Source organism: Mesoplodon bidens (genome assembly GCF_964165515.1).
Source record: "Mesoplodon bidens genome assembly, chromosome: 10".
In the NCBI taxonomy this organism is placed as follows: domain Eukaryota; kingdom Metazoa; phylum Chordata; class Mammalia; order Artiodactyla; family Ziphiidae; genus Mesoplodon; species Mesoplodon bidens.
Window position 1 is genome coordinate 102,933,625 of NC_138172.1, and position 13,946 is coordinate 102,947,570.

The 13,946-nt window shown below is 44.1% G+C and overlaps 1 protein-coding gene across 1 annotated transcript in view; it reads left to right on the forward strand.

Moving 5' to 3' along the window:
• Positions 1–13,946, forward strand: part of ECI2 (enoyl-CoA delta isomerase 2) — a 20,802-nt gene continuing 6,856 nt past the window's right edge. The window contains exons 1-7 of the mRNA XM_081245516.1: positions 1–79; positions 2,887–3,049; positions 5,161–5,259; positions 5,485–5,673; positions 8,202–8,271; positions 11,809–11,911; positions 12,654–12,774. Of these exons, the coding sequence (XP_081101642.1) occupies positions 24–79; positions 2,887–3,049; positions 5,161–5,259; positions 5,485–5,673; positions 8,202–8,271; positions 11,809–11,911; positions 12,654–12,774 (801 nt within the window). The 5' untranslated portion in view covers positions 1–23. The remainder of the gene's footprint in view (positions 80–2,886; positions 3,050–5,160; positions 5,260–5,484; positions 5,674–8,201; positions 8,272–11,808; positions 11,912–12,653; positions 12,775–13,946) is intronic.

Consider the following 13,946-nt stretch of genomic DNA (forward strand, 5'->3'; position numbering starts at 1 on the left):
CCCGCCCACGCCCAGGGGAAGCCATGGCTGGAGCGGCCGGAAGGCTGGCGCGGCGGTGGTGCTCGGTCGCTCTCAGCAGGTAAGTGCCGAGCCCGGGCCCAAGGTCGCCCTCGGACGCCGCCGTGCTTGCGGGGGGCGCGCTGTCTGTCATCGCGTCTCGGTAGCAGCAGGGTTTGTGGGCTTCCAGCAGAGCGTGACGTCAGGTGTCCCTCTCCCGCTCGCCCTTCTCTGGGCCGGAGGGTCAGGACGGCCGGAGCTGGGTCTCCCCGCGCGCGTCCCCGCCCGCCCCCACCGCCGGGCTCAGAGATGCTTTGCTGAGTGGCGGGTCGCGTGAGTGGCCCTGCGGGCTCGTGCCCGCCGTGGGAGCGCGCCCCGCGGTCAGGTGGGGGTGACCCGTCTGCTTCGTGGAGAACGTCCTGCCTAGTGATGGTGGCGGGATGCACAGCCGGGCCACGTGGAAACCAGAACCGGGCTGTGGACCGGCAAGGGGAAAACCCTGGAACGTGCCGGTTGCCTTCGGGGGTGGAGTTATGATTTTCCCGATTTTATATACTAAGCGGTCGTGTTTTGTAATTTTTTAAAAACTCTATTTTAAAATAAATAAGTTTGCACCATATTTTGTGAGAACTTGCACATTTCGCCCTTTATGTACATTCTAAGATTTCCTCTCATTTTCTGCTTGTAACTTGCCAGGTGCCAAATTCATGTAAGATGCAGAGTTTTTCCCTTTTTGGAAAAAAAAAAAAAACGGATTCAATTATTTCATGTAAAACTCATAGAAGGCTAATTTTACTGAATGAGGCTAATTCAAGGTTTGAACTTACTCTTTGAAAGTTACATTATTGCAGAGGAGGTGATACATTTGTTAGGTTTGGGCTTTATTTGTAACTAGTATTGTAATCATCTTTGATGCCATTAACTTTATCAGGGTCGTTATTGTGAACATCCATTGTTTGTTTGTGACCTCACTGCTGTGCACTGATGCTTTCCCCTCCCCTCTGCTTACTGTGTGTGCTTAAAAAGTTACTTACCTGGTAGCACTTGCTGTCTCTGCTCTGCATCTGGCTCATTAGACATCTCTGGGTGAGGGTTGAGTGTGTCTGCTCAGCAGGCTTCACAGCCTAGCATCCGAGGCAGGTAGATTTCCCCCAGGTAGGTCCTCCACCTGCCTGAGAAAGAAGTGTTCTCTATCTGGAATGCCAGCAACTGCTCATCTCTCCTCTGAACATTTCTTACATCTTCATTTTCCCCTCCTTTCACCTGTGTGTGTGTGCTGGGACACACATGCTTGCTGAGCAGAGAGTAAGGAATTGACCTGATAAAAGTTTATACTTTGCTGACCAGTGACTATGTGACTGAGCAAAGGGCTGATGTGCCTGAGGGGCAGAAAACCAAATTCTGACAGCAGGAGTTTGCAGCAAAGTAAGGATTTATTGCAGGGCACTAAGCAAGGGAGTGGGAGGACAAGCCTCAGGTCCACTCCAAATTGATCTTTGTGTAACAGGCTTTTTTTTTTTTTTTTTTTTTTGAGGGGAAGAACAAAGAAGCTGAAGTTAATTATCCTCTTGTGACATTTATTAATCATTGGATGTCTCTGGTTTATAACTCTCTGGCCAGGTGGTCCATGGCACAGGGGTCTGTGAGCTCATCCTGCTCTGCAGAAACAGCCTGAGTCTGCACGTTAACAATGATGTCTATAATAGCAGTTTTAGTACAGAAACGATGTTATCGACAGCAGCAATTTTAGTCATCTGACTCTGGTTGATTAGCGCTCAGTTAGCCCAGGATTGAGGTCAGAGGGGACAAGAAAGGGAATAAAGTTTTGGACAGAGGGATGACTCACAAACTCGGTAAGGAAACTCGGTTTTAGGGGGACTCAGTTTCAACTGCAGAGGCTGTTTCTGGACCTTGGGACCCAAATGACTGAATTCTTTGTACTTTACCCCCTTGGTCTCAGTATCTTTATTTTGTCTGGGGGTGGGGCAGACATATTAAACTCAGAGACTGAGATTGTCTTTGCCACTGTTTGTTTAACACAGGTTCACTGCAGGCATAATAATGATTTCACAAGCCAGTAGCATGCAGGATAATGCCTCTTCATGAGCCAGTAAAGAGTTTTGACTTTGCCATCCAAGAGCTGATGCCCAGCTGCCAGCCCCCAAATACAAGTCCCTTGATGCTGGAGCAGTTTGCTGGTGTGGCCAGGCAGGCTGATGCTTCGGTGGCTGCTACGTGGCTTTCACCACTGCTGATTGAAGAGTCCCCTTTACCACGGCAGGAGCTAGTGCCCCAAGGTCTTGGAGAGCTATTTGGATCGGCAGAGGGGAGCCTTGCCCAGACTGAAACTCTCAGACGGTCCTCATAAACTCTGGGGATTTATAGCAGATGATATAGTCACTTCATCTGCTCTTATCGATGCGTCCCCTGCAGGACCCCTCAGACGCTGAGCTCCGAGTGACTACTAACCAGGAAGCTGAGAGGTCAGCCTGACACAGCTCACATCATTCTTACGTCAAAACCACTTCACTTCGAAAAACAACCTTTTGGGTCTCTGCTTTCCTTCAGTTGTGCGCAAGTGGCTCTGCAGTCCTCACACCCCGCGCAGCACTCCTGCTCCCCTCCATCCCACAGGCCTCTGCTGACTTCCTGCCTGTGGCACAATCCCACGGCTCCCCGGCTTCTGGCTGCTTTTTCTCTGTTTAATTTGAAGGCTACATTACTTCCGTTAGCTTCTGTACTGATTTCTTATCTCGGGACAGTTTGGGAAACCACTAACCATTCACAGCCAGGTGGCTGGGGACGTATAGGGAAACTGTTTCTGGAGAAACGTAGCATTTTGGCGTGTAAGGGCTGGGAACGGTGAGCAGTCAGCCTGCCTGTTTGCAGTCCTCTGCAGGTCACTCGTTTCCCGGCACTTCAGCTGCACTTGTGTGGCCCAGCAATGAGAGCCAGCCAGAAGGACTTTGAAAACGCCATGAATCAGGTGAAACTCCTGAAGAAGGATCCAGGAAATGAAGTGAAGCTAAAACTCTATGCACTGTATAAGCAGGTAAATGCCTAAGGTGCGATATAAAGACATTTTGAGCAGATAGGTCCTCAGACAGACATGCTGTGTGTTGTACTAAAATGCAGCCTTCGTGCTTTTAGGGTTTGTGTTGCTGCCTTTCCTACCAAGAGTGTATACATGAGAGTTTATTATATTAGACTTCAAAATATTATTAAGGCAAACAGTAACTCCTCAGGACCACTCCAGAGTAAAAGAGACTTAAAAGATATAACAACCAAAGGTGTAGATCTTATTTGGCCACTAATTAAAATAAATCAGCTGAAAAAGTGGTCTTGAGACAATTGGGGAAATTTGATTAGGAACTGAGTATTAGATGTTACCTAGGAATTATTCTTAATGGCATCATGGTTGTAGAAGAAAATGTTGATTTTTTTTTTTTTTTTAGGAATGCATACTAAGTACCTAGGGGTAAAATAGTATGGTGTTTGGCATTCTCTAAAATAATGAAGCAAACAAGGAAAGAAAAGGATGGATGAAGCAAGTGTGGCAAAAATGAGAGTTACTGAATTTGGGTGATGAAGATTGGGAATTCATTACAGTATTCTACTTTTGTACATGTTTGAGATTTTTTATTACAAAATTTTAAAACTCAAGTTTTTAAGTTACAATGTCTGAAAAATGTCCTGGGAAGTCAGCCCCTCTGGGTTCCAGTGTGTTTTCTATTTTTCTCTTCCTGTGCCGCGTATGAGCCTCTCTTACTTTCATACTGGTGTGTATAGTAAAGAATTTAACTTTGCCCCCAAAGAGGTCTGACCTTTGCCCTGGGCTTCTGGGAGGTAATTTCTAAGCCCTTGAAATGCCAAGAGTGATAGAAGTGTCTTTGTTCGCCTGGAGAGGCTAACAGTGGTCTTTAGAGTAGGGGCTGCGATTACACTCTAACCATGCCGAGGTGGTGGAGCCCCAATGAAAACTCTGAACACTGAGGCTTGCATGAGCTTCCCTCGTGGGCAGTACTCTGTGTGCTGTCACGGGGCTGGAAGAGTGCGCTGTTCTGACTCCCCGGTGGCCGGCTGGCGGCGGGCTGGGGTGTCCCACACACACCTTCCCCAGATCCCACCCTCTGCATTCTCCCTTGCTGATCTTAATCCATATACTTTCCCCCTAGTAACTGGTAACCAAGAGTACAACAGCCGTCAGTGCATTCTGTGAGGCATTCTAGCAGATTATTGAACCCGAGGGTGGTCTCGGAAGCCCCCCAGTCTTGCACTTGGTGTCAGAAGTGGAGGGGGGCAGTCTTACGGCCTGCGTTGCCTCTAATTTCTCAAGTGGCTAACCCTTGCAACGTGAGTCTTATCTCTTTTTCTTTGGAGAGTCTTAGCCTCCTTTGCTGCCTTTGGTTTTCAAAGCCTCTTTCTTCTTTCCTCTTTTAGCTAGTTATATTACAAAATGGAAAAACATGGTTATTAAATGGAGTTTTAAATTGCCATCTCTGAAAATAACTGAGTGCATATTTTTTTCATCTCAAAACACTCAGTGCGCCTACCCTCAAACAAGTAAACTTTAGTTGCTTTTTGCTTTCTGCTTGCGTGTCCTTCAGTTAAGTGTCCTAAGGGCCAGCGGCTCTGGTGACCCCACCCCTGCCCCCTCGTATGCAGCTGCAGCTGTGTTGCTCAGTTATCAGATATCTGCCATGGAACTGGGTTGGGGAGGGTGTTTCTTTTGAATGGGCTTTCAGTATACACTGTGTGTTCTAAATGTTTGTGGGCGAGTTACCTTTGAAGATTGTTTGCTTGAAGATTTTGATCATGTATGAAGAATGTGACCATCGCTGTAAAACTAATGAACGATGATGATTTTTTAAAAAGCATTCAATACTTTCCCAAAACCCTAATCTTGCATTATTTTCATGCACAGGCAATTATAACTTATTTTAGGGACTGATAGCCAATAGCATATTTTGTCCCTCCAGTCTTTTCTCTCTTGCTTGTGCATTTTTAGCAACAGCATCAAAGGGAGAAGGAAATTCAAATCAATTTATGTACCTTGGGAGGGGAAGGTGCATTCACGCTAGCGTGTATCTTATGGGTCTTAACTATTTAAGGCTCCAGTTTGCATGGGCGTTTGCCCAATAATTGCCCCTCTCCTTTTCACAGGCCACTGAAGGACCTTGTAATGTGCCCAAACCAGGTGTGCTTGACTTTATCAGTAAGGCCAAGTGGGATGCTTGGAATGCTCTTGGCAGTCTGCCCAAGGTACGTTTACTTATCATTCTGCTCTCATTCCATTTGCTGTGCTGCTAAAGGAAGGGGTTGCTTCTCATTATTAAGCCATGACAGATGAGCCTTCTAGATCTTGAGATCCCTCTACCGAACCAGAATCTCTATTCTTTCTTCATTGCCAGGTGTACTTATTAGCACAGGAAGTTTCTCAAAATGCTTGTTCATTGACCACGGGCTAAAATTGTCATCTCTCTTCAGGAAACCGCCAGGCAGAACTACGTGGACTTGGTGTCCAGTTTGAGTGCTTCATCTGAGTCCTCCAGCCAGGTGACACCTGCAGCAGACAGGAAGCAACCAGGAAGTGACGCCCTGGTGGTGACCTCCCAAGATGGCATCACAACCATCACATTGAACCGGCCCGACAAAAAAAATGCACTCACCACTCAGGTAACACGACCTGCCCTAAGAGTCCGTCCTGCTTTTCTTTTCTTCCTCTGTTTCACTCAAAAACTAGTGTGTGTCAGCATCCTTCCTGTTTCTGTGAGAGCTCTTGTTTGATTTATAGAGAAGATTAATAATTGTGGCTACTTCATACAGCAGAGTGGGACATTCATTATTTAGCATTTGTGAGCTTCAGGTAGGTTCTACATGCCCAGAAGGCACTGCAGCTTTTCTGATGATGGAAACACAGATAAATGATGTGAATATAAATGAAACACATGTCACTGTAAGAGACGATGCAGAGGGCTTCTCTGAGGTTGGCATAGACGCTCCCTGGACGTCTCTCCATGTCACTTAGACTTGAGAGTGAGTACTGATCTACTTGCATGGAGCTTTAGTTTGTACAAGTAGAGGAAAAGGGAGAGAAGAACTTAAATAGATCACGACCCAGCTCTGCTTGAAATGAGCTGCTTCACAAGGGCACTGTTAGTCTTTGAATCGGTCATTGAACTAGAACGATAATAAAAATAACCACTTCCACAACCTAAGCATCCATCGATGGAAGATGGACAAAGAAAACATGGTACGTACACACAGTGGAGCACTGTTCGGCCATAAAAAATTGCGAGATCTTGCCATTTGTGACAGCGTGGATGGCCCTTGAGGGCATTATGCTGAGCGAAATAGCTTAGAGAAAGGCAAATACCGCATGATCTCACTTATAAATACAGAGAACAGCAGATTGGCGGTTGTCATAGGTGTGGGGTGAAGGGGGTCAAAACGTACAAACTTCCAGGTGTAAAATGAATATGTCACAGGGATATACTGTACAGCGCAGTGACTATAATACTGTTTTCCGTGTCTGAAAGTTGCTAAGACAATAAATCTTAAAATGTCTTACCACAAAGAAAAAACATTTTAACAATGTGTGGCCATGGACGTTGGCTTATTGCAGTCATTTTACAATGTATACAAATATTAAATCATTATGATATACACCCGAAACAAACATATGTCAGTTATACCTCATTTAAAAAAAATAAACTGAAGTTTAAGGAAAAAATAGTCACTTCAGCCCTTTCCCCTTGACAAAAAAAGGAGAGAATTAATTGGATACTTGGTGCTGAACTGGGAGTAAAATTCAAAAGGGCTGTAACCCCTTTTCATTGGACATATCACCTCTATTGTAGTAGAGAAAGCACACTACCTTAAAATAGTCTTAAATAAGGATTCCATGAAGTTGGATATGCACTATGCAGTTAACAAAGCATTCGAGTCTCAAAACGTTTTCCTTTTCTCCTGACTTTTTTTTTTTTTTTTTTTTTTTGCGGTACGCGGGCCTCTCACTGTTGTGGCCTCTCCCGTTGCGGAGCACAGGCTCCGGACGCGCAGGCTCAGCGGCCATGGCTCACGGGCCCAGCTGCTCTGTGGCATGTGGGATCTTCCCGGACCGGGGCACGAACCCGTGTCCCCTGCATCGGCAGGCGGACTCTCAACCACTGCGCCACCAGGGAAGCCCACTGACTCATTTTTATATATCCATGGTAGTAATAGTAATAACTACTCTTTACAGAGTGGCGCGTGTGTGTCAGTACTTTCCACGCAGAGGTTTAATTCCCACAAGGAGCCTCTACCATTATTGCTGCCAAACAATAAAATAATTAGGTTAAGTACTTATTTGCTGCAACTCACATGACTAATAACCAGGAAGATCTAAGTTGAAGCCGTGATCTATCCATCCCGTAAGCCTGGCTCTTCCCAGATACCCTGTCATGCTGCATCACCATCCCGGTAGTCATAATGGAGCTACTTCCTCATTCCCTCCCTCAGTAGAAATGATTTCACCTCCATTCATACATTATGTAAAGTCTGTGCGTCTGTTTTTTCAGTAAAGGATGTGTATCTGTAAATGTCAGCCCTCTTCACCATTCTCTCATCACCTGTTTGAAATGCCTTGAAAGCCATGACAGCTACACGTCCAAGAGTTTCAGAGACGTTGCTGATTTGAAACATTGGCCCTGCTGTTCTTGACGGAGTCCAGCCTTTCACTCTCCACAGCACTCCCAGACTGCCTGCCACACTCATGCTCTCTCCTGCCATCCCAAATGAAAAACTGCCTCCTGGAAATCTTCTCTGCTCCCCGTCCCGTCCTGCCCACCCCAGAAAAATACCGGCAGCTCCTCTGAGCTCTCTGCTGCTTTGTACTCTCCACCCATCTTAGAGCTGTCCCCGTCTACTAATTCCAAAAGCCCAAGGACTGTGTCTTACTCGTTCATTTTGGGGGAAAAACATGGATATATTCCCCAGCATCTTCGACATAGCACTTGGTACAGAATACACACCACGTAATCATAAAAGGAATGAAAGTCCTTTCAGTCTTCCGGGCCGCCATTTAGGTTCTATAAATACAGCCAACATAAGTGTTAGGCGCTTTGCAGAGGCTGGGCTTGCAGACTGGTGTTTAGTGAAGCCCCTGGTGATGGTCATCGTCTTCAGAGTTTTCTTCTTTTCCTCATCTTCCCCCTTTCACGCAGATGTATCACGACATCATGGTTGCACTTGAGGCTGCAAGCAAGGATGATTCAGCCATAACTGTTTTAACAGGTGAGACATTTTCTTAGATTTCTTGGTTAAATTTCTATTTGGGGGGATTTTCACCTAGGTAGGAAGTTGAGTAAATAAGCTCTAATATCTTTCCTAGTGCTAAGATACTCTAATTCTTAAATACATAAAAAATATGATAGACACGGGATTGATATCTTTATCACGTAAAAAGCAGATACAAATTGGTAAGAAAAGTACTAAGACCTATCAGATAAACGGGTGAGTAAAATGAACAGATAATTTATATGAGAAAATCCAGGCATTAAAGAAACAAGGTAAATGCAACCAGATTAATAAGCACAAACAGAAATCAAAATGATGAGATACCACTTTATACTTATCTGAATTAGCAAAATTTCATGTCATACCCAATTTTTTTTTTTTTTTTTTTTTTTTTTTTTGCGGTACGCGGGCCTCTCACTGTTGTGGCCTCTCCCGTTGTGGAGCACAGGCTCCGGACGCACAGGCTCAGTGGCCATGGCTCACAGGCCCAGCTGCTCTGCGGCATGTGGGATCTTCCCGGAGCGGGGCACGAACCCGTGTCCCCTGCATCGGCAGGTGGACTCTCAACTACTGCACCACCAGGGAAGCCCGTCATACCCAATTTTGACAAGGTTATGGTAGGGTAAATGCCTCTGCTCCCCTGCTGACAGCAGCGTAATGGCTATAAAAAGTGTAAGTAGCTAAGGAAAGGGCATTTGACAATATGTAAAATGTTCATATACTTTGATACAGGAATCCCACTTATGGGAATTTATTTTAGGGAAATTATCCAAGAAAAAGGAAAGGTCTTATGCAAGAAAGATAATCTTTGCATTATTACTTATAATTGTAAAAATGTTAGAACATTGTAAGTATGCTGCATGACAGAATTATAAAGCACATTATAGAACATCCAATAGACTATATACAAGTATTAAAAATTACAAGTCTAAAAACCAACAGTATAGCAAATGTTTAAGATATAATAAAAAGCATTAGCAATTATATCAGCCCTGTGATAATAAGTGGAAAATACGATGGATGCTCCTGGGCCTGGGCTGATGAGAACTCGGAGAATGGAGGTCATTGAACTTGGAAGGGGCACTGCGTGTAGTGGTGCAAGCTGAGGGTCAGGACTCAGATCAACTGAAGTTTAAATCCGGGCTTCATTCCTTACTACCTGTGGGCGACCTCTGCTTCCTGAATGGAGAAGACAGTGTCTTCCTGACCCCACAGAATGATCGAGGTGGTGGCACGAGACAGTGCAGGGCAAGGCTCACAGCAGGTACTTGGGAGACGGGAGCTGTTACCGTGTGTTGATGCAATGGAAGCAGGACTGATTTGATTTGATTTTATTTATTTTCTATTTTGGCCACACCATGCAACTTGCGGGATCTTAGTTCCCCAACCAGGGATTGAACCTGCACCCTTGGCAGTGAAAGTGGGGAGTCCTAACCACTGGACCACCAGTGAATTCCCAGAGTGATTTTATTTTCTTTTAATTTTCATTAAAATTTGTAAAATATTATATAGAGATACCAGAGAGCTTTCAGTAAAAAAGGGAGATGGGCAGAAAGAGAGATACCTAACAGCTGATGAGGGGGTGAAGGAAAGGGAAGAGTTGAGCATGGCCCTTATATTTCACAAATACACCTAGGAGAATGGAGACGACAAAATCAGTCTAGAGGTGGCGTTGGCTTGATACAGGAGAAGAATGTTTTCTGGTTTTTTAATTAAAAATTTTTTAACATCTTTATTGGAGTATAATTGCTTTACAATGGTGTGTTAGTTTCTGCTCTATAACGAAGTCAATCAGCTATACATATACATAAAACTTTTTAAACTAAAAGTATAATACAGGCACATGGTTTTTTAAAAAATCCAAAGACTATGAAATAGCGTATAACAAAACTAAATCTCACTCTCCTTAGAACCCCAGTCTTGCTTCCTAGAAAAACTCAGCTTTTCTTGAGCCTTCCAGAAACTGCCTATGTGTGTTCGTGTGTGTACCCCGCCTCTTGTAAACAGAAAAGGAAGCATGTAGTACATACATACTATACCCACCTTCTCCTAACAGCATATCCCGAAAAATTGTTCTCTGTCAGCACGTATACATCTAAGTTTTTCTCTGCAGGACTACAAAGTATGAAAGTTTTGGGATTCCATAATTTATCTCATCATGTTCCTCTATTGATGAATGGGGAGACTGTACTTAGTCTTTTGCTATTAAAATCATGCTGCAAGGGTATCCTTGGACATATGTCTTGCAGCGAATGTGCAAAAATATCCAAAGGCTTTATTCTTAGAAGTGAAGTTGCTGGGTTTCGTAATAGTAATAACAGCTAACGTTTATATCATACTTCCTGTTTGCTGAGCACTGGTCTAAGCATTTTAATTCATCTGATAGCTTTTTGATTCTTAACTTTTCTAAGCTCTCTTGCAATAACCCTGTGAGGTTAGGCCCTATTATTACTTGTATCTTACAGGTGAGAAAACTGAAAGATTAGGTTTTGATAAATAGTGCTTTTCCTATAGTGATTTTCTATATATCCTTCACTTTCGTTTTCTAGTTCCTTTTTGATCTAAATGTTGTAATAGTAGGTCCTTTAATTTCCAGAAAGGATTTTTTTGGGGGGTTTTCCATTTCTGTTATCAATTCCTAGTTTATTGTATTATAATCAGAAATGATTGGTTTTACTAATTATACTTTTTTTAGAATCTATTAAAATTTCGTGTATATTAGCTATATATTAAAATCTCTGCCTTGAAAATTAAGAATCAAAAAAATGGCCAATATTTTATATCATCCAGGAACACTTAAAAAGTAAGTTCAGGGACTTCCCTGGTGGTCCAGTGGCTAAGATTCTATGTCCCCAATGCAGGGGGCACCGGTTCGATCCCTGGTCGGGGAACTAAGATCCCGCGTGCCACACGGTGCAGCCAAAAAAATAATAGTTATGAAAAAATGTTTTAAATAAAAAATTTTTTAAAATTAAAAGTTCATTCTTGATTTTTAAGGTATAGAGTTACAATTACATCAGTTAGACTTGCCTCTCTAATTCATGTTATATAGATTTCCTAAATTCTGTTTTCTAATTTATCTGTCTGGACTGAAAAAAGAAAATTAAAGGCATCTGTTTCTCTCAGCCCATCCTACGCTGGGTCCCCCCCACCCAGAGCCTTTGCACGTGCTGTCACCGCTGGAGAACACTCCCCCCACCCTCTTGCCATCTACCCCTGCCCGTGTCCTTCAGATCTCAGTCCAGTCATTCCCGCCTTAGCAAAGTCCCTCCCTGAACCCCCAGGTGAGAGCAGAGCCCCGTTGCCTGCTCTCCTGTCCTCGTGTCCCTTTGCATCATCATAGTTGCATTGCCTACAGTTATTCATGTGTCTTTAAATCAAGGTCCAGCTGACTCCCTAGTCTGTCAATTAGGGCAGGACCCCAGCTGGTCCACCAGGGTATTTCCAGAGCTTGGTACAGAGCCTGGCGCATACAAGATGCCCAGGGACTGCTGTAGAGTGAATGAGTGGTGGATCCATGGATTTTGTTGACAGGCAATGGGGACTACTACTGTAGTGGGAACGACCTGACCAACTTCACGGATATCCCCCCTGGTGGAGTGGAGGAGAAAGCCAGAAGCGGGGCCGTTTTGCTGAGGTGAGAGCCCGTCTGTCTCATCCCGGGGGGCTTATCCTTACCAGTGTGGTCTTGAGCTGCGCCTAAGTAAAATAAATACTTCTTAGGCTCCGTGTAATCGGCTGTGACTTTAGGCAAGCATAATTCTCCCAACCTCTATCGGGGCATTTGCTCCATCACTGTACCTTCTGTTACCCGTTCTCCTGGCCTCCCTACACCGCATTGAATTGGAAAGCATACGAGTCAACTATCGCTACAAATTAACTTCTCCCATATTGAGGCAGAGGAATTCAGCAGCTTCTCCTCTGGCCAGAGGGAGCCCTGACTGCCACGATCGCCGCTCATAGGAGACTTGAAATGGTCTCGGGAAACACAGAGGGCGTGAAGGCGTCTCCTCCCGCCTCATTAGTCCCCGCTGCGTCTCTGGTGCCCACTGAGCTGTGATACCGCAGCACGTGCTGGCGGCCACCCTAGCCTCTGAGTCTGCAGCTGGCTTACGTCCCTGACCGAATGCCTAGAACACAGGATTTGAACCAAGGCTGACCTGTGGGACTCTGCGAGTTTCCCTCAAGTGCCGTTCAGATGGGCGGAACCTGGTGCGAGAGGCCGGGGAGGTGGCAGAGCAGAGAGGCACTGCTGGGCGACGGGACACTCCCCAGCCTGGCCAGAAAGGCACGTTCCAGACTCACCCTGTCTCGCCTGCATACTTCAGTGATGCTACTGTGGCATATTTAAACATGCTTTTATATTTCCACGTCTGTAGGGATTTTGTCGACTGTTTTATAGATTTTCCGAAGCCCCTGGTTGCAGTGGTAAACGGACCAGCTGTGGGAATCTCCGTCACCATTCTCGGGCTATTTGATATCGTGTATGCGACCGACAGGGTAAGTCAGCTCCCAGAAATGTATGAAGTTGTACAAGTAAAAAGGAGATCCTCTGAATTCTCCTTTATTGTTGCTAGTAGTAAACCGATTACATATGGTTTGTGGTAGAATGGACCAAATTTAAATTTTCCCCAAAGAATTAGTCTAATATGGCGTGTTTTATTTTTCCTTTACTATTAACTTGAATTTTCCTAAACACGAATGTTGTTGTAAGCATTGCCCCAGCTCTTTTGGCTCTGTGCTCTAATCCTATTACACAACACTTGTTCATTTTTACTCTAAAATAGTCAGGAACCTTCAAAGCTTGTTAGCAGGGGGCAAAAAATAGCTGCTTTGGAGGTTATGCAAGTGAGTTATTTGATCATTTTTTCCAAGTAAATGAATCCTGGAATTTATAAATCTAGAATAAGGAAGAACTTTCAGGCGTTATTCTACGTTCACTCCCTCCTTTGCAGATAAGAAAACCAAAGCTCAGAGAAGTCATGTTCACCATTGAATTATATAGATTTTAATTTTCCTTCCTACTACAGTCGTAATATATGTCATAGTAGAAAATAAAATTTTGGAAAATATGGAAAAGTACAAAGAAAAGAGTTCATTTAAAAGTCACTCCTTATCTCACCACTCAGATAAGCAGTGCTAACATTTGGGTTATTTAACTTATCTAATTTAACCAGTCCCTGACACTGGAACCCTAGAATATTTCCAGTTTTTATCCTTATAAACAAAAATGTGATGAACGTTTATCTTAGAACTTTTACTGTAGAACTAATAACCACCTCTTAGGGTTATCAGATTCTTAGAGTGACTTTTGCTTTTGTGGCAGTAAAATTTGCTAATGTACATACAGCCTTGCAGGGAACATTTGGTTTTTACCACTGAAGAGATTCCTGGTTTTGTTTAGAGGTATTTTCTCCACGAATAGGACCGTATATTAGGGTCCTTAACTCTTTGGCTCATCTTTTACTGGATTGCTTTCAATGAGCTTAGGCATATGGTCAGATCTAGTTTTTACTAATAATCTTCCCATAAAAATAGCAAATGGAAGTCTAGGTGCTAGGCTACCTAACCTTTGTAGGTGGAAGTTTCTGCTCAAAGGCAGAAATTAACAGTCTTCTGTCACATTCTGTGTGTTAAATGACCAGTTAATTGACCTGCTTTGAGCAGGGTGG